This window comes from Ranitomeya imitator, chromosome 3 (assembly GCF_032444005.1).
Source record: "Ranitomeya imitator isolate aRanImi1 chromosome 3, aRanImi1.pri, whole genome shotgun sequence".
Classification (NCBI taxonomy): domain Eukaryota; kingdom Metazoa; phylum Chordata; class Amphibia; order Anura; family Dendrobatidae; genus Ranitomeya; species Ranitomeya imitator.
In genome coordinates, this window is record NC_091284.1 from 112,109,297 (window position 1) to 112,133,871 (window position 24,575).

Here is a 24,575-nt window from a genome sequence, read left to right on the forward strand (position 1 = left end):
AGCTGCGGATTCTGCCAGGAGATGCGGATTTTGTGCAGAAAATTCTGCACCTCTTTTTACCCGTGTGCACATAGCCTGAGTGCTGTAACAGTAATAAACAGTGTACTGTAATAAACAAAGATAACAATTCCAAAGAGACAGTACTGGACTCTATTTTTCCAGCGCTGCACGTACTGTAGTTGCACGTAGTTCGACTTACGACGCAAAACCGCGTAAGTCGGAATGAGGCGAAGTATAAAGCGTCGTAACCACGAAACAACGTAACTTGAGACCGTCGTAACCAGAGGGTTATATATATATAATATATACATATATATACACACACACACACTGTATAGGTCACTCTGTTCCCGTCTTCCGTTACAAAAAAGGTTGTCAACACGTTGTATTTAAATACCCCAAAGCACTTGTGAGATCAAGTCACTCGGTCACTACTAACCCAACCTTCAAGTTACAAGATAGGCAAAGGCATGAAGCTCTCGTATCTCTGATGTTCTTGACATCAAATTGGGCCTTGCTGTAGAATAAGGAAAATGTGAGCTGTAGTCAGAGCTAATGTCCCACTGAATCATCAGATTTTCGACTTCTGGCGATTGGTATTTAGAGAATTTTTTAGATACAGACTACACAGCCCATCACATGCCTGGGTGTTTTTTTTCAACAGCCCTTCATGGTAATCACAGTGGAATATAGAGACACATCTGCATGCAGAACAGAACATAGCTAACAATTTGTAAAGGGCTTCATATGGCATCTGTCCCCGGAAGTCAACTGAAAGAAGAAGATTTCAAAAATTCCTTGGCCAACACATGGTAAGATTTAAGTCTCAGAAGACAATGATATACTCCCACTGATACAGCAGCATGGAAATCAACGGTGCACAAAGTTTGGTGCCTTCCATATTTCCCGTTTCACTGAAATGGGGCTCTGTTAGATATGTGACTATTTACTTAACACCAGACCGTGATCCTCATTTTATCTGACCTGGTGCTGTGTCTTTATTATTTAGAAATGCAAAATGTCCTGAAAAGATTAACAATGATACACAAGTACAGCAAAGATGGGTTCTGCTGCTGCTGGACACAGTTGAAGGCCCTTCGAGCACCTCTAGATGATGATCCTGCTTCTCATGGTCTTCAATTAAAAATGGAAGTTCCTCATTTGTTTTCAATCAGAGTTTGAACCTTGTGAACTAGTTCCCGGGCTATCCGTAGAATGAGCTGTGCGTCATGGTGCTCCGCCATTTCTATCAAACCAAGAAGTAAAACTTTATATGTTAGACATCTCTTTTCTTTCTGCAGATGACCATTATTGGTTTATTTAGTCAAAAAGCCCTCAAAAAATCAAAGCTAATACAGTCTTATAAAAAAAAATATTTTAGTTTTGCAGAAATGCCACCAAGCTAATTATAGAAAATCAAATAGGATTTAAGTCAGGACTTTCAGCACATCACCTCAAAACTCAAATTTTTTTTTTTTGGGGGGGCAAACACTTTCTAATGACATTGGACATGCTTTGAAAGTAAAAATGGGCCATATTTTATTTTCAAATAGTCAAAATAACATAAAAAAGCAGTACCTCCCGTCTGACTGGTCCCTCATGGTCTATGCTTCCTTTGTCAACCAGTGATGATGTCCCAACACATGGGCATGTGACCAACTGCAGCCAATGTCTGGCTCAGGCGGGTCACCACTGTGGTCAGCAATTTGCTGAGCAGTCCTGTATGGCCACTAGGGTCAGGAAGTAGAGACCAGCAGGGAAACCAGCAAGTGTTGAAATAGGAGAAATGGGAGATCAGTGAGTGTTTTTAATGCCATTTTTTTTTTTTTAAATTATAAAGTGGACAACCTATTTAAGAACTTTCCACATTCCAATGACAAATTAACTACTGTAAGTGAAGGGGTATTCCCACCTCTAAGATCCTATCCTAGTTTGTAGTAGGTGTAATAACAGAATTAGCAAATATCTCTAATTAGAAATGTAGTCGTTTTTCTGATTTGCTATTTCTCTTTCCTTGTGTGGAGCATTGCAGGACCTTAGGTATCCATGATAACGTCCACTGATATACTGACAGGTAGCTAGTTGCTAATGGTCGTAACCATGGATACCTAAGGTCCTGTAATGCCCTGCACTTGGGGAAAAAAAGGCATAGCGAATCAGAAAAACTATACTACACTTCTAATTTGAGGTATTTGCAAATTTTATTAGCATTATAACACCTACTACATATTGGGATAGGATCTTGGAGATGGGAAGGCCCCCTTTTTTTAAAAATTGATCGATCTGAACTATATTCCATATATATAATAATTTGAACAATAGATTATTAAGAACACCCTCTGTACTCTGTAGTTTTACATATCAGACCATAAGAAACAGCTGGTCCTAACAGGATCTTAAAATTAGGTACGTACACTACATGAATCACTAATTTGTGGAACGACCTCTAGCAGCAATAACTTGAAGTAATTGTTTTCTCTAGGACTTTAACAGGCTTTTACATTATTTTGGAGGAATGATGATACACACTTCTTTACAATGCTGCTTACAGGGACTCTGTCAACAGGTTTTTGTTACCCCATATGAGAGCTGCATGATGTAGGGGCAGAGATCCTGATTTCAGCGATGTGTCACTTTCTGGGATGCTTACTTCAGTTTTGATAAAATCACTGTTTTATCTTCTGCAGTCCTAGCAGTTTTCTAATTGCTAAGGTTGGTATAACTCCGCCTACGCCACTGATTGGCATCATTCTGTGTACACTGTACATAGGCAGAAATCTGCCAATCAGTGGTGGGGGCGGGGTTATACAGAGCTTATGACTATGGACGACTACATCACACTCAAGACTGGTAAGATGCAAAAGGTGTATGCCAATTTTATTGAAGAAAACAAAACAAAAAAGAAGTGGTTGCCACATTCATATTCATTTGAAATAGACAAAAACCCGACGTTTCGACCCTCCCGGGTCTTACTCATGGGGTTACTCAAGTCCTTTGACATAGATGCATAATAGTGGCAGTGGTAGGAGGTGTACGACCGATCCCTTGTTAAGGCACGACCTTATAATAAAGCCAGTCCGGGCAGAAGTGTCCCGGGAGCACAGAATCTGGGTGGTGAGGGCCGTTAGACACCTAGTGGGACTGAAAAGGGTCCCTGGGAGGATTAGCGGCGCATCCCGCGCCTTGCTGCGATGTCCTGAGGGGAGACTTTCCGGGTCTCCCCCCAGGACATCGCAGCAAGGCGCGGGATGCGCCGCTAATCCTCCCAGGGACCCTTTTCAGACCCACTAGGTGTCTAACGGCCCTCACCACCCAGATTCTGTGCGCCCGGGACACTTCTGCCCGGACTGGCTTTATTATAAGGTCGTGCCTTAACAAGGGATCGGTCGTACACCTCCTACCACTGCCACTATTATGCATCTATGTCAAAGGACTTGAGTAACCCCATGAGTAAGATCCGGGAGGGTCGAAACGTCGGGTTTTTGTCTATTTCAAATGAATATGAATGTGGCAACCACTTCTTTTTTGTTTTGTTTTCTTCAATAAAATTGGCATACACCTTTTGCATCTTACCAGTCTTGAGTGTGCGGTAATCTTTTTTGAATGATTGACTTGACCTCACGGTCAGTTTACCAGCACCTCCTTGTCCCTGACCTGAGTGCACACCATTTTCCTTGTCTATGGACGACTACATGACAGCAGGTTTACTAGTCCTCTAGTAATTTTTGACCTCATGACAAGTCCTCTTTAAGGGCACCTGACTAAGGGCAATGATAGCCTGAATAAACACCTCTTCCTGCAAACACAGGATAAGCATCTGACAAGAATGGATTTTGAACAAATCATTAGTCAAAAAATTATTTATACAAAACTCTCATAATGATTGCAACATGTAAATTTTATTAGACAAGTGTCAATTGGCTTCATTTATCAAATATTGCTATTTTTGTTTGCCTTTTTTAAAGGACATTTACTTTTAATAGTTCAAAATATCATGTAAAGTACTTACCATTAAAAAATTTGATAATATCTGTAAAATCCATGTTGTTGTCTCGTACAATCTCTCGATAAACTTGCACAAGAGCTAAAGCGATGAACAATACAAAATGCTCTGAGGAAATATGTCTGGCTGCCCAAATGACTTCCCAAACTGCAAACACGTCTTCATACAACAATTCTGCCAAAAACAATGCACAAGAAAATGTTACAAATTTTAGGAAAAGGTGCTGGACATCAAACCACATGAGCTGGTAGACAAAACTTGGCTTAATAAGTCATAAGGCATCCAGCAGATGATCTGTCCACTGTAATTTGGCGAATCATTTACATACTTGTATTATCAACTATTAATAATAGAAGGTAGACAAGATTTACAAGGTAACTATTTTAGTTTTAATGAAGATTTCACACAACACAATTTTTTTCTATGAATACAATCATTGATCTCATCATCGATGTTAGAAAAGCTGTGTTTCTACACAAAGTCGTATATTTATAGTGAGCGGTCCTGGAGTAGTTTAGGATCTATCACTTCCTGGGAAACGTGAAGCAGACCAAAATATAAAACCTTTTTCAAATGTGCATAGTTAATAAATCCCTTTCCTAGTTAGCTGCCGGAATCGCCTTTCTTCCACCCGTAATGAGTGCCCCCTGGTCCCTATAATGTCTTTGGATGGAATAATTTGTGTGCTAGTCTTTTATATTGATCACACATAAATTTATACATATACATGAGATCTCCTCTGAGGCATCTTTTTTTCTAAGCTAGACAAGCCCAACCTCTCCTCATATGAGAGGCCTTCGATCCCTTGTAATAATCTAGTTGCGCCTTTGAACTTACTAACTTCTGAATATCCTTTTTAAAATGTGGAGCCCAAAACTGGATCCAATATCCTAGATGTGACCTCACCAGTGATTTATAAAGGGGTAACGATACTTGTATTCTCCTCTTGCAGATTCCACATCCAGGGACATCTTTTTCCATGACCAATATTTTGTAGTTCAGGTGTTTGGCTGGAGGAGAAATTTTGCTTCATATGTATTTTGTTGATTCTCTGCATATTTGGGTATTTTTATAGTATATTAATCATTGGGTATTTATAATAATTTGAGTATTAATGAATTATTAACTACATTGAATTCATGAGAAAATAGGTGAATCAAACATCCTCTTAAAACGCATGTATCGGCAACTCAACAAATCAATAAACTGATGTCTCCTGTCCTGCCAGATCTGAGCAGAAAGTCTTCTTTACCAGAATCCTCTCCATTCCCCCTCACAGTTATAGTACATCCCAGAGAACAGAATTTCACCCTGGTAAATTGAAAGTAGAACCTATACCCCTTTAATATTGAGGGAAATTATCTCATTGGTTAATGATATGAATTATAATTTAATCTGCTGCCACATTTTGTGTTTTTCTAAGCGTCAACAGTTTCTCTATCAATAAAAACACAGAATATTGACAGAAGAGTGTTTTACATTAAGAATACCTCTTTTGAAATCAAGCAGAAACCATCGATAACAGAAATAAAAATGAGTGTAGTCGCCATTCTGATGCATGAGTTCAAAGAGCTCGGAGTCCAAAATCTGAAAAAAACAAAACCCTTTGTATTAGTTACAGGAGTAGGACATCTGTGTCTTCACATTATGTCAGTAAATGTTTTCTCTATCTCTAAGAGAGCACTATTGCTCTATCACAGCTGGAGTAGCTAGTGGGGTGGCAGGAGGGGATGGGTCGCGGCAGGCCCACTCACACAGTGTGACCCACATCCACAGTGAAGGTCTACAACTCTCAACAATATCGGCACACATAGGGCACCAATATAGATAAACCATGTGGTAGAGCAGGGAGCCATGGATCAAGCCCTACCAGTCTCCACATTATAGGCTGCGGCCTACAAAATGGCACGGTTGTGCCCGGGATCTCTGCGTCCTGATGCAGGTGGTGGAATGACATCACCGCATCACTTTGCCTACACTCGGATGCTGTCTGTGCTGTCGACCCATCAGAGTCTGGGGCTAGGTGACTATGTATATTTTCATTTTCTGCGCCTTATAACTTTTTGTGTCACTTGATGCACTATTACTTTCATTGTGGGGGGGACTCAAGGGGCATTATTACTATTTGTGGGGGACTGACTAGGCACTGTTACTTTTGGTGAAACACTAGGGGCTTTATTAATTTAAACAGGGAACTTGGGATACATTATTATTTTCTCTGAGGCAGTTGTTAAAGTAATTGTTAAAGTGACACTCATAGGGCATTACTATTTTTTAGGGTTACTTGGGAGACAATATCAATTGTTAAAAGGGCAAGTAACACCTTAAAACTCCATGATAGATATGTTCATCATGGGGTGGGTCGGACTGATAGATGGGTTCAGGAGATGAGTTCACTCTATAGAGGGTATGTGCTGGCTGTAGACATATGCTTCTAACAGCAGCTCCGATCGCTGCTGTTAACCCTTTAAATGCTACTATTAATCACTAACCGCAGCATTTAACCCCTTAAGCCCCGAGGGTGGTTTGCACGTTAATGACCGGGCCAATTTTTACAATTCTGACCACTGTCCCTTTATGAGGTTATAACTCTGCAACGCTTCAACGGATCCCGGTGATTCTGACATTGTTTTCTCGTGACATATTGTACTTCATGATAGTAAAAAAAAAGGGGAAGTCCAGCTCACCATAGTAGTAATCCCAGAAGGCTCGGAGCACGGAGACGCTGTGTCAAGCGTGAGAAGACCAGAAATGAAGAAAAAATTAAAGCTCAACGAGGCGTGAAAAGTAAAAACTAAATACTTTATTCACTTCAATCAGAAGCAGAGGATGAAACATCAGCACAAAACAATAAAAACACTATCTACGCGTTTCAGGTGACAGAGCACCCTTAATCATGATGTCACATCATGATTAAGGGTGCCCTGTCACCTGAAACGCGTAGATAGTGTTTTTATTGTATTGTGCTGATGTTTCATCCTCTGCTTCTGATTGAAGTGAATAAAGTATTTAGTTTTTACTTTTCACGCCTCGTTGAGCTGGAATTTTTTCTTCATTTCTGGACTTCATGATAGTGTTAACATTTCTTTGATATTACCTGCGTTTATTTGTGAAAAAAAGCAGAAATTTGGCAAAAATGTTGAAAATTTTGCAATTTTCCAACTTTGAATTTTTATGCCCTTAAATCACAGAGATATGTCACACAAAATACTTAATAAGTAACATTTCCCACATGTCTACTTTACATCAGCACAATTTTGGAAATTTTTTTTTTTTTTTGTTAGGGAGTTATAAGGGTTAAAATTTGACCAGCAATTTCTCATTTTTACAACACCATTTGTTTTTAGGGACCACATCACATTTGAAGTCATTTTGAGGGATCTATATGATAGAAAATAACCAAGTGTAACACCATTCTAAAAACTGCACCCCTCAAGGTGCTCAGAACCACATTCAAGAAGTTTATTAACTCTTCCGGTCCTTCACAGGAATTTTTGGAATGTTTAAAAAAAAAACGAACATTTAATTTTTTTTCACAAAAAATTTACTTCAGCTCCAATTTGTTTTACTTTACAAAGGGTAACAGGAGAAAATGGACCCCAAAAGTTGTTGCACAATTTGTCCTGAGTACCCAGATACCCCATATGTAGGGGTAAACCACTGTTTGGGCGCATGGCAGAGCTCGGAAGGGAAGGAGCGCCATTTGACTTTTCAATGCAAAATTGGCTGGAATTGAGATGGGACGCCATGTTGCTTTTGGAGAGCCACTAATGTGCCCAAACATTGAAACCCCCCACAAGTGACACCATTTTGGAAAGTAGACCCCCTAAGGAACTTATCTAGATGTGTGGGGAGCACTTTGACCCACCAAGTGCTTCACAGAACCTTGTAATGTAGAGCGGTGAAAATAAAATATAATATTTTTCACAAAAATGAATTTTTTGCCCCCAATTTTTTATTTTCCCAAGGGTACCAGAAGAAATTGTACCCCAAAAGTTGTTGTGCAATTTTTCCTGAGTACGCTGATACCCCATATGTGGGGGTAAACCACTGTTTGGGTGCATGGCAGAGCTCGGAAGGGAAGGAGCGCCGTTTGACTTTTCAATGCAAAATTGGCTGGAATTAAGATGGGACGCCATGCTGCATTTGGAGAGCCCCTGATATGCCTAAACATTGAAACCCCCCACAATTGACACCATTTTGGAAAGTAGACCCCCTAAGGATCTTATTTAGATGTGTTGTGAGAGCTTTGAACCCCCAAGTGTTTCACTACAGTTTATGATGCGGAGCCGTGAAAATAAAAATTCTTTTTTTTCCACAAAAATTATTTTTTAGCCCCCAGTTTTGTATTTTCCCAAGGGTAACAGGAGAAATTGGACCCCAAACGTTGTTCTGCAATTTGTCCTGAGTACGTTGATACCCCATATTTGGGGGGAACCACCGTTTGGGCGCATGGCAGTGCTCGGAAGGGAAGGAGCGCCATTTGGAATGCAGACTTAGATGGACTGGTCTGCAGGCGTCACGTTGCATTTGCAGACCCCCTGATGTACCTAACCAGTAGAAACCCCCACAAGTGACCCCATATTGGAACCTAGACCCCCAAGGAACTTATCTAGATGTGTTGTGAGAACTTTGAACCCCCAAGTATTTCACTACAGTTTATAACCCAGAGCCGTGAAAATAAAAAATCATTTTTGTCCCACAAAAATGTTTTTTTTTAGCCCCCCAAATCTTTATTTTCCCAAGGGTAACAAGAGAAATTGGACCACAGAAGTTGTTGTCCAATTTGTCCTGAGTACGCTGATACCCCATATGTTGGGGTAAACCCCTGTTTGGGCGCACGGGATAGCTCGGAAGGGAAGGAGTACTGTTTTACTTTTTCAACGCAGAATTGGCTGGAATTGAGATCGGACGCCATGTTGCGTTTGGAGAGCCCCTGATGTGCCTAAACAGTGGAAACCCCACAATTATAACTGAAACCCTAACCCAAACACACCCCTAATCCCAACCACACCCCTAACCCCAATCCTAACCACACCCCTAACCCTAATCCCAACCGTAAATGTAATCCAAACCCTAACCCTAGCTCCAACCCTAGCCCTAACCCTAACCGTAGCCCTAACCCTAGCCCTAACCCTAATGGGAAAATGGAAATAAATACATTTTAAATTTTTTTTTTATTTTTCCCTAACTAAGGGGGTGATGAAGAGGGGTTTGATTTACTTTTATAGTGGGTTTTTTAGCGGATTTTTATGATTGGCAGCTGTCACACACTAAAAAACGCTTTTTATTGCAAAAAATATTTTTGCGTTACCACATTTTGAGAGCTATAATTTTTCCATATTTTGGTCCACAGAGTCATGTGAGGTCTTGTTTTTTGCGGGACGAGTTGACGCTTTTATTGGTAACATTTTCGGTTACGTGACATTTTTTGATCGCTTTTTATTCTGATTTTTGTGAGGCAGTATGACAAAAAAACAGTTATTCATGAATTTCTTTTGGGGGGGGGGCGTTTACACCGTTCTGCGTTTGGTAAAATGGATAAAGCAGTTTTATTGTTCGGGTCAGTACGATTACAGCGATACCTCATTTTTTTATGTTTTGGCGCTTTTATACGATAAAAACTATTTTATAGAAAAAAGAATTATTTTTGCATCGCTTTATTCTGAGGACTATAACTTTTTTAATTTTTCACTGATGATGCTATATGGCGGCTCATTTTTTGCGGGACAAGATGACGTTTTCAGTGGTACCATGGTTATTTATATCTGTGTTTTTGATCGCGTGACATTCCACTTTTTGTTCGGCGGTATGATAATAAAGGGTTGTCTTTTGCCTCGTTTTTTTAATTTTTTTTACGGTGTTCACTGAAGGGGTTAACTAATGGGACAGTTTTATAGGTCGAGTCGTTACGGATGCGGCGATACTAAATATGTGTACTTTTATTTTTTTTTATTTAGATAATAGAATGTATTTATTGGAATAATATTTTTTATTTATTTTTTAATTTAGGATTTTTTTTTTGTACACATGTAAAAATTTTTTTTTTTTACTTTGCCCCGGGGGGAGGGGAGGAGGGTATGGGGGGCATTACATTATATTGACAGATCGCTGATCTGACACTTTGCTGTGCACTGTGTCAGATCAGCGATCACACAGGCACAGCAGGGAGGCTTACCAGCGCTTGCTCTGAGCAGGTGCTGGTAAGCCACCTCCCTGCAGGACCCGGATGCAGCCCCGCGGCCATTTTGGATGCGGGCCTGCAGGGAGGAGGAGGTAACAGACCCTCGGTGCAACGCGATCACATCGCGCTGCTTCAAGGGTCTCAGGGAAGCACGCAGGGAGCCCCCTCCCTGCGCGATGCTTCCCTATACCGCCGGAACACTGCGATCATGTTTGATCGCAGTGTGCTGGGGGTTAATGTGCCGGGAGCGGTCCGTGACCACTCCTGGCACATAGTGCCGGATGTCAGCTGCGATAGTCAGCTGACACCCAGCCGCAATCGGCCGCGCTCCCCCCGTGAGCGCGGCTGATCACACTGGACGTACTATCCCGTCACTGGGAAATAAGTCCCAGGTCACCTTGCTGGGATAGTACGTCCAATGGGATTGAGAGGTTAAGGAGTGTAATCTTGCCTGGACATCCGTACTAGCAACCAGGCAATCCTCATATGTACTTATGGTGGCTAACAGATGTAAATCATTCAGCTGCGGCAAGAAAAACTAAATCTCCGAGCACTTAAAAAATACTCGGAGGATCCCCGAGCATGCTCAAAAACCTTGAGTAACAAGTATATTCGCTCATCACTAACAGTGACGTATTTCAAGTGTTTATTTCTGTTAATGTTGATGATTATGGCTTACAGCCAATGAAAACCCAAAGACTTTATCTCAGTAAATTAGAATACTTTATAACACCAGCTTGAAAAATGATTTTAATATCTGAAATGTTGGCCTACTGAAATGCATGCAGAAAATAGAAAAAACGGTCAGCACTGGCTCACGCACTCCTTCATCTGTTCTACTGGCCTTGATGTTTTAAACGTTGAAATAAAGCAAGATTTTTAAGGATCGGTGAGTGCTATCCGTTTTTTCCATTTTCTGCATACTCTTTATGATTTTTTTCTTGGATAAGCACCCGGTATCCTATGGTATAGTTGACGCATGTGTGCCACATATGTGATTATCAGGCTTTGCTGCAAAGTGGTGCCGTCATCTTTTTTTCTCTCCTTTTTTACTACTGAAATGTATGTTCAGTAAATGCACTCAGTACTTGGTCAGGGCTCCTTTTGCATCTATTACTGCATCAATGCGGTGTGGCATGTTGGTGATCAGCCTGTGGCACTGCTAAGGTGTTATGGAAGCCCAGGTGGCTTTGATAGCAGCCTTCAGCTCGTCTGCATTGTTGGGTCTGGTGTCTGCCACACAAAACTCATCCCACAAAAGTCGCTACATGCATGTCGTCACACGCAACTCAACACACACAACTTGACAAACGAAACTCGCCCTAAAACACACACAAGTCTGGTATTATCTTCAAAAATAAAAATCTGATTAATAAGCAGACAAACTACAAGAGCAACAAATGTACCATATAGGAAATACGGCAGCTGTCAGTCACATGACCTGTCTATTATGTGTATGTGTGAGCTAATATATACTGCCAGGGGGAGGGCTTCCTGTTGGCTGGGGATTTATCAGGCTGCCAATTTAGCTTACAAATACTGAGGTAAAAATACTGAGCAAATAACGTGTGAACGAGGTCTAATACAGGAGGAGATGACACACAGGTATATACTATATACAGGGGAGATGACACACAGATATATACTATATACAGGAGAGATGACACACAGGTATATACTATATAGAGGAGGAGATGACATACAGGTACATATATATACAGGAGGAGATGACATACAGGTATATACTATATACAGGAGCAGATGACCTACAGGTATATACTATATACAGGAGGAGATGACATACAGGTATATGCTATATATAGAAGATGACATACAGGTATATACTATATACAGGAGGAGATGACACAGATATATACTATATACATGGGAGATGACACACAGGTATATACTATATACAGGAGGAGATGACATACAGGTATATGCTATATATAGAAGATGACATACAGGTATATACTATATACAGGAGGAGATGACACAGATATATACTATATAAATGGGAGATGACACACAGGTATATACTATATACAGGAGGAGATGACATACAGGTATATACTATATATAGAAGGAGATGACATACAGGTACATACTACATATAAGAGGAGATGACATACAGGTATATGCTATATACAGGGGAGATGACACACAGCAGGTAAATACTATATACAGGGGAGATGACATACAGGTATATACTATATACAGGAGATGACATACAGGTGTATACTATATATAAGGGAGATGATAAACATGTATATACTGAGGTGAAAATGAGAGGTGTGAGGTGAAAATGAAAAGGTGTGAGTGCAAAATGAGAGGAGTGAGGGAAAATAGTGGAGTGATCAGAAAATGACAGATGTGAGGTCGAAATGACAAGTGTTGAGGGGGAATGAGAGGAGTGAGGGGGAATGAGAGGAGTGAGGGGGAATGAGAGGAGTGAGGGGGAAAATAAGGAGTGAGGGGGAAAATAAGGAGTGAGGGGGAAAATAAGGAGTGAGGGGGAAAATAAGGAGTGAGTGGGAAAATAAGGAGTGAGGGGGAAAATAAGGAGTGAGGGGGAAAATAAGGAGTGAGGGAGAAAATAAGGAGTGAGGGGGAAAATAAGGAGTGAGGGAGAAAATAAGGAGTGAGGGAGAAAATAAGGAGTGAGGGAGAAAATGAGAGGTGTGAGGGAGAAAATGAGAGATGTGAGGGGGAAAATGAAAGATGTGATTGGGAAAATGAGAGGCGTGATGGGAAAATAAGAGAAGTGTGGTGCTATAACCAACCACAGATATTTACTATGCCCAGGCAACGCCGGGCTCTTCAGCTAGTATTTACATAAAAGTAAAAGTCTCAGGATAGGACGAGACATACGCTGCAGGATTTTGTTTCATAAGGCTTCTTTCACACTAGCGTCGGAATCTCCCCGTCGCAATGCGTCGGGGAGAGATTCCGACGCTAGCGTTTAGCGCATTGCACAATGGAGGCAGCGGATGCATTTCTCCGGCGCATCCGCTGCCCCATTGTAAGGTGGGGGCGGAGTTCCGGCCGCGCATGCGCGGTCGGAAAAAGCGGTCCGTCAGGAGCAAAAACCGTTACATGTAGCGTTTTTTGCTCCCGACGGTCCGCAGAAGCACGACGCATCCGTCGCTCGCCGAATGCAACGTGTGGCAATCCGTCGCAAATGCGTCGTCAATGCAAGTCTATGGGGAAAAACGCATCCTGCAAGCACTTTTGCAGGATGCGTTTTCTCTGCAAAACGACGCATTGTGACGGATTGCAGAAAACGCTAGTGTGAAAGTAGCCTAATCATGCGGGCATTGGATCACCAGGACTAAGCGCAGTTTCGGTCTCTGCACTGTTAGGCAATACCATAAGAAATCTGTCATAAACACCTTAATAAGTCAAAATATTTTAGCACCACTCAGCTGTTGCATAAAAATATTGCAACTTTTGCTGTCTGTGTCAGCCTTGGCCAGCTGCGCCAATATGGGTGTGGAGTTGGTGGAGCGTGGTCATGCCTGCCCATAAAATTTGTGATAAATGATGCCACTATGGTGGAGTAACTTACTCCAAACATTTATGCCAGCCCTCACTAGCATACATTTCTGGCGACTACACACGCTGTACCCCAGACGCACCTGATTCATCAAGCGGTGAGCATCGCTTGATGAATCGGTCAGTGCACTCCAGAGAGCACTTTATTAAGGCTGGGGTGCGCTACTTTTGTCCCGAAAATGCCAACGTAGACGCCTCAGGAAAACATTGTTGGAGTTTTCAGAAGCACCTTCACCTTTCACCTTGGAAAACTTAGTGGGTACGCCGGTGCCCAAAAGACATAAAACTCACCTGGATCAAAGATCTCATGTTTGCAAAGTGTGTGTCCATGGCGCCTCCATTTGGGAAGTTCTGACTCATTCTCTTCATGAGCTGCGTGAAACAGCTGTACGCCATTAAATCTATAAACAGAGCATATTATTCACTACCTACATACATGACAGATAAATGGAGACGCAGAGCACATGTACTAAAAGTTATACAGTATAAATAATGTATACTAGCATTGTGCATCCTGGAGGACAGAATTGGGACATGGATTTTCAAAGGAAGAGCACATGCCTCCTCAAGCCTTATAAATCTATATCAATATGTATAGAGTTTGTATTGTGAAACCAGGTGACAGATCTATTTTGAATCTGAACGGAAACAGAAAAATATCCAGGAGAATGATTTCATGGTAAGTACTACTAGCTTTTTCCTTAATTCTTGGATTTAAATTACTCATATATACTATACATGACACAATGGCAGCCTAAGCATCAAAAACATTTAGTGCAGTTTTCTCACCATTATCTAGAACCACCATTAATGGAGCCAACAGGTCGCACATTCCTTGGACATACCCGACATCTAGATGCTCCCACACAAAACTGAAAACGAATAGGATGCATTAATTAAACTTTTTGCACCATATCACTACAACCACAACCCCTTTATCTATGGTCAGTGTGTGCTCCGTCTGCAGAATGCTGCCTAGATTTTGTCCATTTCAGAAGGATGTAATAGTAACTGATGCTTCAGACATGCTGTGTGGAGCAATCACACACAGGACAGAGGCAGGGAGTCAACTTTTGTTAATGCAATACTTTTCCTATATTGGCAGAAATTAAAGTCCTAAGGGCTGCAGTGCTGGGTATTAACATGCGAGACTGATCCGAGTTTCTCGCAGGTGAGTATAAGCCCTAGGAATGAGGAAAGTGGGGATAACACATGCTATCTATGTGTACTAAGAAAGTATTACTGTACAAATCAATACAAATTATACTATTATTGTTTATTTTTCTTATGCAGTGGAAAATTACAAATTTTATTAGAGAAATGCCTAAAAATTATCATGCCCAAAAATTATTTACCTGCACATGATATTCCGAAGTTTTTCTAAATTATCTGTCGTGAAATACCAGTAATTCCTATCACATCTCTGGACGTCTTTATCAATTCGATGCAAGTTTAAGGCAATAGTGTCCAACAATTCTATCTAATAGAGAAAACATAACCTTAGAAAATAAACTGCAACAATCCAAGCTGAATATTTATGGAAAATACAAATTTTAGGCAAAAGGAATTATGTGACATATTGGCGGTAGTAAAGGCAAATCAAATGGCATGATGAACAGATATTCAAGTCTTCCAGCACTCACTGTATATGACGTAGGGCACATGGAAGAGATGTCCTCTGAATTATTTAAATACTCTAGCTGGGAGCACAGCTGCTCTTCATATATAGAATCCTGCATCTTAAGGACTCCCTTTGCTTTTCGGGGTGGACCCAAACTAATTTCTGTCCTATCAGATTCTGTGCTTGATTCTTCTTCTTCAAAACATATGCTTTGCTGATCATCGATGCTGGAAAGAATCCCAGAGGTCACAGAGTAATTTCGAGAAGAGGGAAGACCAGAATCTGGAGAGTCAAACTCCACTGACTGCTGTGGTTCAGCGGCCACCATAGCAGAAGGAGTTCCAGCTGCAGTGGTTAGCGTCGAGGTTTTATCATTCCGACATTTCAGATCTCGGTCTGGCACATCTATTTCTTCTGTTGACATAAAAACCTAAGAAACAAAACATTGGCATTCATACATTGTAAATGTAATAGCATTTATTCCAAGAACACTATAGCATTTATTATAAAGGGCGTATTATGAAATACCCCATATAGAAGAGATTAGGTTCACCAGCAAGTGATATTAATTAGTGATGAGTGAGCATGCTTGGATAAGATGTTATCCGAGCACGCTCATGTGCTAATAGAGCATCTTCAGAGTGTTCAAATACTATGTTCGATTTGTCGTGGCTGCATGTCTCCCAATAGAGCATCTTCAGTGTTCTCTAATACTATGTGTGAGTCGCTGTGCCTGCATGTCTCCCGGCTGTTCGACAGCCGCAACAGATGCAGGAATTACCTAGCAAACAGGGAATCCCTGCATGTGTTGTGGCTGTCGAACAGCCACGAGACATGCAGGCACAGCGACTCACACATAGTATTAGAGAACACTAAAGATGCTCTATTGGCACATGAGCATGCTCGAATAACACCTTTTCCAAGCACACTGGCTCATCACTAATAGTAATTAAACTTATATTCTGAAGTGTTTCTAAATTATCTGGTGTAAAATATCAGTATTCAAAGATCACCTTGTTCTAGTCTGACCCCATATCACTATGTTATTGATGTGTCTGATACATGTATTGCAGCAGGAGTGGACAAGACATCTAAAAGGTAGGGAGCCACCCTGGGCCCAAGAGGTTTTGAAACAAATGGGACAATTCTCTTGTCTCCTCTTCCTACTCAGTCTCCACAAATCTCTCACTGATTACAAAGACAGTGCTTTATCTTAGTCAGACAATTATTATTAACCCCTTAATGACACCGATACGTCTTTTAACTGACCTGAGATATAAGAGAATAGCCTCCCCATACAGGTGACAATCCTGCAGTTGTCGGCTGTACACTATAGCTGACAACTTGCTTCATCAGCCATGAGCAGTGTTTGCACCGTCCAAATCTGTTTAACCCCTTAGATGCTGCTGTCAATAGTGACTACTTCATATAAATGGTTAACAGAGTGTGGGGGCTTCCTCTTTATACCAATTGGTGCCCTCAGATCTTGATTGTGTGGTCCTGATGTTTGCGATGGCAATTCATGACCAAATAGCGGCTTTAGAGTCTGGCGGCTATAGTAATCTGTTCAGAAGTTAAAGGCATTTAGGTGGTAAAAATACACTTTTTCATTTCTGTCATGCCACTTTGCATTAATTCCTGAAAAGCACCTGAAGGGTTAATAAACTACCTGACAGCAGTTTTCAATGTCAGGGGTGCTGTTTTTAAAATGGTATAACTTTTGGGGGTTTCCCAATATATGGGACCCCTAAAGGCACTTCAAATATGGATAGGTCCCTAAAAAATAAAATTTTGTAAATTTCCTTGAAAAAATGAAAAATTGCTGCTACATTTTTAAACCTCCTAAAATGCTAACAAAATAAAAGAACATTTTACAAATGGTGCTGATGTAAAACATACATAATGTAAGCCCCCCCGCTCAGACAGCAGAAATATAGCGGGGGTCCCATGTCCACATAGGCCTGGCACATTCATTTATGCCATGAATATTAGGGGTCAAGTTGAGGTCAGGGTATTTACTGTTACTGTATGTAAAAGCAGCCAGATCTGGTTCTGACTGGCTTTTTGCCCGCCTAAATTTTTGATGGATGACTGGTTGTCAATCAGTTGCTGGGCAGATTTTGTTATGATATATACCTGAGCACCGGCGTTGGATACTCAGTTCGCCGGCGCTTGAAGAAAAGAAGAGCCCGCCCTCCCTCCCTTTATGTTATCATTCACCTGTCGTTTGGTTTTATTTGTGGGTAAAAATCACTCAACTTTGGGTGGATTTGGTTTCTGGAAGTTTATGGACATTTGGACTTATGAACTTATGGATATTATTTATTGGTTATTTATTTAATTAATTGGATTTTGTAACTCAAAATAAAACCTCACGGCCATTTATTCCAACCATTAAAGGTGTCTTGTGATTATTATAATTATAGTTATAGGCCTTATGGGGACATGCAAATGTTATTTATTAGTGTTTTTCTGCGGTATGACCATCTGGATTAATCCCTTCATGACCCAGCCTATTTTGACCTTAAAGACCTTGCCGTTTTTTGCAATTCTGACCAGTGTCCCTTTATGAGGTAATAACTCAGGAACGCTTCAACGGATCCTAGCGGTTCTGAGATTGTTTTTTCGTGACATATTGGGCTTCATGTTAGTGGTAAATTTAGGTCAATAAATTCTGCGTTTATTTGTGATAAAAACGGAAATTTGGCGAAAATTTTGAAAATTTCACAATTTTCACATTTTGAATTTTTATTCTGTTAAACCAGAGAGTTATGTGACACAAAATAGTTAATAAATAACATTTCCCTCATGTATACTTTACATCAGCACAATTTTGGAAACAAAATTTTTTTTTGCTAGGAAGTTATAAGGGTTAAAATTTGACCAGCGATTTCTCATTTTTACAACGAAATTTACAAAACCTTTTTTTTAGGGACCACCTCCCATTTGAAGTCAGTTTGAGGGGTCTATATGGCTGAAAATACCCAAAAGTGACACCATTCTAAAAACTGCACCCCTCAAGGTACTCAAAACCACATTCAAGAAGTTTATTAACCCTTCAGGTGCTTCACAGCAGCAGAAGCAACATGGAAGGAAAAAATGAACATTTAACTTTTTAGTCACAAAAATGATCTTTTAGCAACAATTTTTTTATTTTCCCAATGGTAAAAGGAGAAACTGAACCACGAAAGTTGTTGTCCAATTTGTCCTGAGTACGCTGATACCTCATATGTGGGGGTAAACCACTGTTTGGGCGCACGGCAGGGCTTGGAAGGGAAGGAGCGCCATTTGACTTTTTGAATGAAAAATTGGCTCCACTCTTTAGCGGACACCATGTCACATTTGGAGAGCCCCCGTGTGCCTAAAAATTGGAGCTCCCCCATAAGTGACCCCATTTTGGAAACTAGACGCCCCAAGGAACTTATCTAGATGCATAGTGAGCACTTTGAACCCCCAGGTGCTTCACAAATTGATCCGTAAAAATGAAAAAGTACTTTTTTTTCACAAAAAAATTCTTTTAGCCTCAATTTTTTCATTTTCACATGGGCAACAGGATAAAATGGATCCTAAAATTTGTTGGGCAATTTCTCCTGAGTACACCAATACCTCTCATGTGGGGGTAAACCACTGTTTGGGCACATGGTAAGGCTCGGAAGGGAAGGAGCGCCATTTGACTTTTTGAATGGAAAATTATCTCCAATTGTTAGCGGACACCATGTCGCGTTTGGAGAGCCCCTGTGTGCCTAAACATTGGAGTTCCCCCACAAGTGACCCCATTTTGGAAACTAGACCCCCCAAGGAACTTATCTAGATGCATATTGAGCACTTTAAACCCCCAGGTGCTTCACAGAAGTTTATAACGCAGAGCCATGAAAATAAAAAATAATTTTTCTTTCCTCAAAAATGATTTTTTAGCCTGGAATTTCCTATTTTGCCAAGGGTAATAGGAGAAATTGGACCCCAAATGTTGTTGTCCAGTTTGTCCTGAGTACGCTGATACCCCATATGTGGGGGTAAACCACTGTTTGGGCGCACGGCAGGGCTCGGAAGGGAAGGCACGCCATTTGGCTTTTTAAATGGAAAATTAGCTCCAATCATTAGCGGACACCATGTCACGTTTGGAGAGCCCCTGTGTGCCTAAACATTGGAGATCCCCCCCAAAGGAACTAATCTAGATGTGTGGTGAGGACTTTGAACCCCCAAGTGCTTCACAGAAGTTTATAACGCAGAGCCATGAAAATAAAAAAAATAAAAAATATTTTCTCAAAAATGATCTTTTAGCCTGCAATTTTTTATTTTCCCAAGGGTAACAGGAGAAATTTGACCCCAAAAGTTGTTGTCCAGTTTCTCCTGAGTATGGTGATACCCCATATGTGGGGGTAAACCACTGTTTGGGCACACGTCGGGGCTCAGAAGGGAAGTAGTGACTTTTGAAATGCAGACTTTGATGGAATGGTCTGCGGGCGTCACGTTGCGCTTGCAGAGCCCCTGGTGTGCCTAAACAGTAGAAACTCCCCACAAGTGACCCCATTTTAGAAATTAGACCCCCCAAGGAACTTATCTAGATATGTGGTGAGCACTTTGAACCCCCAAGTGCTTCACAGACGTTTACAACGCAGAGCCGTGAAAATAAAAAATCATTTTTCTTTCCTCAAAAATGATGTTTTAGCAAGCATTTTTTTATTTTCACAAGGGTTACAGGAGAAACTGGACCCCAGTAATTGTTGCGCAGTTTATCCTGAGTATGCTGGTACCCCATATGTGGGGGTAAACCACTGTTTGGGCGCACGTCGGGGCTCGGAAGTGAGGGAGCACCATTTGACTTTTTGAATACGAGATTGGCTGGAATCAATGGTGGCGCCATGTTGCGTTTGGAGACCCCTGATGTGCCTAAACAGTGGAAACCCCTCAATTCTACCTCCAACACTAACCCCAACACACCCCTAACCCTAATCCCAACTGTAGCCATAACCCTAATCACAACCCTAACCACAACCCTAATTCCAACCCTAACCCTAAGGCTATGTGCCCACGTTGCGGATTCGTGTGAGATTTTTCAGCATCATTTTTGAAAAATCCGCGGGTAAAAGGCACTGCGTTTTACCTGCGGATTTTCCGCGGATTTCCAGTGTTTTTTGTGCGGATTTCACCTGCGGATTCCTATTGAGGAACAGGTGTAAAACGCTGCGGAATCCGCACAAAGAATTGACATGCTGCGGAAAATACAACGCAGCGTTTCCGCGCGGTATTTTCTGCACCATGGGCACAGCGGATTTGGTTTTCCATAGGTTTACATGATACTGTAAACCTGATGGAACACTGCTGCGAATCCGCAGCGGCCAATCCGCTGCGGATCCGCAGCCAAATCGGCACCGTGTGCACATAGCCTAATTCTAAAGGTATGTGCACACGCTGCGGAAAACGCTGCAGATCCGCAGCAGTTTCCCATGAGTTTACAGTTCAATGTAAACCTATGGGAAACAAAAATAGCTGTACACATGCTGCGGAAAAACTGCACGGAAACGCAGCGGTTTACATTCTGCAGTATGTCACTTCTTTGTGCGGATTCCGCAGCGGTTTTATAACTGCTCAAATAGAAAATCGCAGTTGTAAAACCGCAGTGAAATGCGCAGAAAAAACGCGGTAAATCCGCCATAAATCCGCAGCGGTTTAGCACTGCGGATTTATCAAATCCGCAGCGGAAAAATCCAGAGGACCAGAATACGTGTGCACATACCGAAACCCTAACCCTAACCCTACCCCTAACCCTAACCCTAACCCTACCCCTAATCCTATTCTAACATTAGTGGGGAAAAAAAAATTCTTTATTTTTTTATTGTCCCTACCTATGGGGGTGACAAAGGAGGGGGGGTCATTTATTATTTTTTTTATTTTGATCACTGTGATAGATTATATCTCAGTGATCAAAATGCACTTTGGAACGAATCTGCCGGCCGGCAGATTCGGCGGGCGCACTCGCATGCGCCCGCCATTTTGGAAGATGGCGGCCCCCGGGGAGAAGACGGATGGACCCCGGCAGGATCGGTAAGTATTATGGGGTGGGGGGGAGCACGGGGGGTTGAACGGAGCACGGGGGGTGGAACGGAGCACGGGGGGTGGATCGGAGTGCAGGGGGGGTGATTGGAGCACGGGGGGGGGTGATTGGAGCACGGGGGTGAGCGGACAAGAGCACGGGGGGAGCGGAGCACAGGACGGAGGGGAGCCGGAGCAGTGTACCGGACAGATCGGAGGGCTGGGGGGACGATGGGTGGGGTGAGGGCACATTAGTGTTTCCAGCCATGGCCGATGATATTGCAGCATCGGCCATGGCTGGATTGTAATATTTCACCAGTTTTCATAGGTGAAATATTACAAATCGCTCTGATTGGCAGTTTAACTTTCAACAGCCAATCAGAGCGATCGTAGCCACGGGGGGGTGAAGCCACCCCCCCTGGGCTAAACTACCACTCCCCCTGTCCCTGCAGATCGGGTGAAATGGGAGTTAACCCTTTCACCCGATCTGCAGGGACGCGATCTTTCCATGACGCCACATAGGCGTCATGGGTCGGATTGGCACCGACTTTCATGACGCCTACGTGGCGTCATGGGTCGGGAAGGGGTTAAAGGGATAATCATTCAAAGTTAGAAAATTGCTAACTTTTTAACATTTTTCACATATTTCTAATATTTTTTATAAATAAACACAAAATATATCGACCTAAATTTACCATTATAATAAAGTATAATGTGTCATGAAAAAACAATCTCAAAATCACTGGGATATGTTGAAGTGTTCCAGAATTATTATCACATAAAGTGATACTGGTCAGATTTTAAAAATTTGGCTCCGTCACTAAGGGGTTAATCTGACCTAGATCACCAGTGACTTTACTATTTACTTCTTCACTGGCCTAGACGACCATAAATACCATCCCTTTACTGCCCTAGACCAACAGTAATGCCATCCCTTCGCTGCCCTGGACCACCAGTAATGCTATCCCTTCACTGCCCTAGAGCACCAGTAATGCTATCCCTTCGCTGCCCTAGACCACCAGTAATGCTACCCCTTCGATGCCCTAGACCACCAGTAATGCTATCCCTTCGCTGCCCTAGACCACCAGTAATGCTATCCCTTCGCTGCCCTAGACCACCAGTAATGCTATCCCTTCACTGCCCTAGACCACCAGTAATGCTATCCCTTCACTGCCCTAGACCACAAGTAATGCTATTCCTTCCCTACACTAGACCACCAGTAATGCTATCCATTTGCTGCCCTAGACCACCAGTAATGCTATCCCTTCGCTGCCCTAGACCAGCAGTAATGCTCTCCCTTCGCTACCCTAGACCATCAGTAATGCTATCCCTTCACTACCCTAGACCACCAGTAATGCTATCCCTTCGCTACCCTAGACCATCAGTAATGCTATCCCTTCACTACCCTAGACTACCAGTAATGCTATCCCTTCGCTACCCTAGACCACCAGTAATGCTATCCCTTCGCTACCCTAGACCATCAGTAATGCTATTCCTTCGCTGCCCTAAACCATCAGTAATGCTATCCCTTCACTGCCCTAGACCACCAGTAATGCTATTCCTTCGCTGCCCTAGACCACAGTAATGCTATTCCTTCGCTGTCCTAGACCACAAGTAATGCTATCCCTTTGCTGCCCTAGACCACCAGTAATGCTATCCCTTCGCTACCCTTGACCACCAGTAATGCTATTCCTTCGCTGCCCTATACCACCAGTAATGCTATCTCTTCGCTGCCCTAGACCACCAGTAATGCTATCCCTTCGATGCCCTAGACCACCAGTAATGCTATCCCTTCACTACCCTAGACCACCAGTAATGCTATCCCTTCGATGCCCTAGACCACCAGTAATGCTATCCCTTCGCTACCCTAGACCACCAGTAATGCTATCCCTTCGCTGCCCTAGACCACAAGTAATGCTATTCCTTCGCTACCCTAGACCACCAGTAATGCTATCCATTCGCTGCCCTAGACCACCAGTAATGCTATCCCTTCGCTACCATAGACCACCAGTAATGCTATCCCTTCGCTGCCCTAGACCACAAGTAATGCTATTCCTCCGCTGCCCTAGACCACCAGTAATGCTATCCCTTTGCAGCCCTAGACCACCAGTGATGCTATCCCTTCGCTGTCCTAGACCACCAGTAATGCTATCCCTTCAATGAGCTAAACTACCAGGAATGTTACCCGTTTACTACTCTAGACCACAAGGGTTTTACTAAGAACAACTGTACAACAGCTCCCAACTGCCTCAGATTCAGGGAGACTGTCCTGCATCTCATCATGTCCGAGTTTTTTCCTGGCCTCTATACTCACCTCTCTTCTCTCCGACATTTTCACCACTCTGTAGCTCATCGGTGGTGGTGGTGGTGGTGGGGGGTGGGTGGCTACGGGGCTGCCTCTCTCTGTTCAGTGCATAAATTAAATTATATCTTCACTGCTTGTATCTCCTGTTAAATCCAGCACTTGAACACATATATCATCATTATAATGATGTAGATAGGAGAATGTGGTTATCTTGATTTATTGCAGGCAATGAACCCTGAAGCAGGTTATACATATCCATAGAGATACATTTTATATATGACAATGTATTTCTATGGTCCCTGTATACTGACATGAAGAAAAATATGTTTTTTGTCCCGATAAAAGTAGTACAAATAATAAGCTATTACAAAAATGTAATTTGTTTTTTTCTGTGAGTCTCCTCAGGTCTCGAACTTAAATCTTTAACATTACAGGAAGTAACTTAAGCTACTAAGCGACAAGCTCTGTTTATGTCATGGGGAGAATTTTGTGTACTTGATCTGTTTTGCAGGCTCTGACTCCACAGGCATAGTATACTGATAGAAATTCACTGCTGTGTACAATGTATTTATTTGTATTCTAAAGGGAGAATAAGAGATTTTTTCATCCTATAAAATTATTAAAAAAACATTAATGAAAAACACTTAATAATGAAAAAAAATAAGGTAATTTTTAATGCTTTTTTAAAAGATTAATAAACATCACAAATCAGTAAATAACATGGACACGTTTGTTGTCTCTGTAGTTGTAATGACCCACACAACACAGCGATCAGATTATTTACAGGGATCAGTAAATGATGTAAAAATGGTGTGACTGACATTTTTTCTTTATTACACACTCATAAAAAAATGTAATAAAACTGTCATGCTGA

General features: G+C 41.9%; 1 protein-coding gene across 2 annotated transcripts in view; it reads right to left on the bottom strand.

Annotated features, from left to right (window-relative positions):
• Positions 1 to 977: 977 nt before the first annotated feature.
• The window catches only part of SGSM2 (small G protein signaling modulator 2), a 464,929-nt gene continuing 441,331 nt past the window's right edge, over positions 978 to 24,575 (bottom strand). The window contains exons 18-24 of one of the 2 annotated variants that reach the window (XM_069761288.1): positions 15,386 to 15,793; positions 15,098 to 15,222; positions 14,532 to 14,614; positions 14,034 to 14,143; positions 5,494 to 5,590; positions 4,010 to 4,177; positions 978 to 1,246 (exon numbers count right to left, since the gene is read on the bottom strand). In XM_069761288.1, the coding sequence (XP_069617389.1) occupies positions 1,158 to 1,246; positions 4,010 to 4,177; positions 5,494 to 5,590; positions 14,034 to 14,143; positions 14,532 to 14,614; positions 15,098 to 15,222; positions 15,386 to 15,793 (1,080 nt within the window). In that variant the 3' untranslated portion in view covers positions 978 to 1,157. The remainder of the gene's footprint in view (positions 1,247 to 4,009; positions 4,178 to 5,493; positions 5,591 to 14,033; positions 14,144 to 14,531; positions 14,615 to 15,097; positions 15,223 to 15,385; positions 15,794 to 24,575) is intronic. The other variant, XM_069761289.1, reaches the window with a different exon arrangement.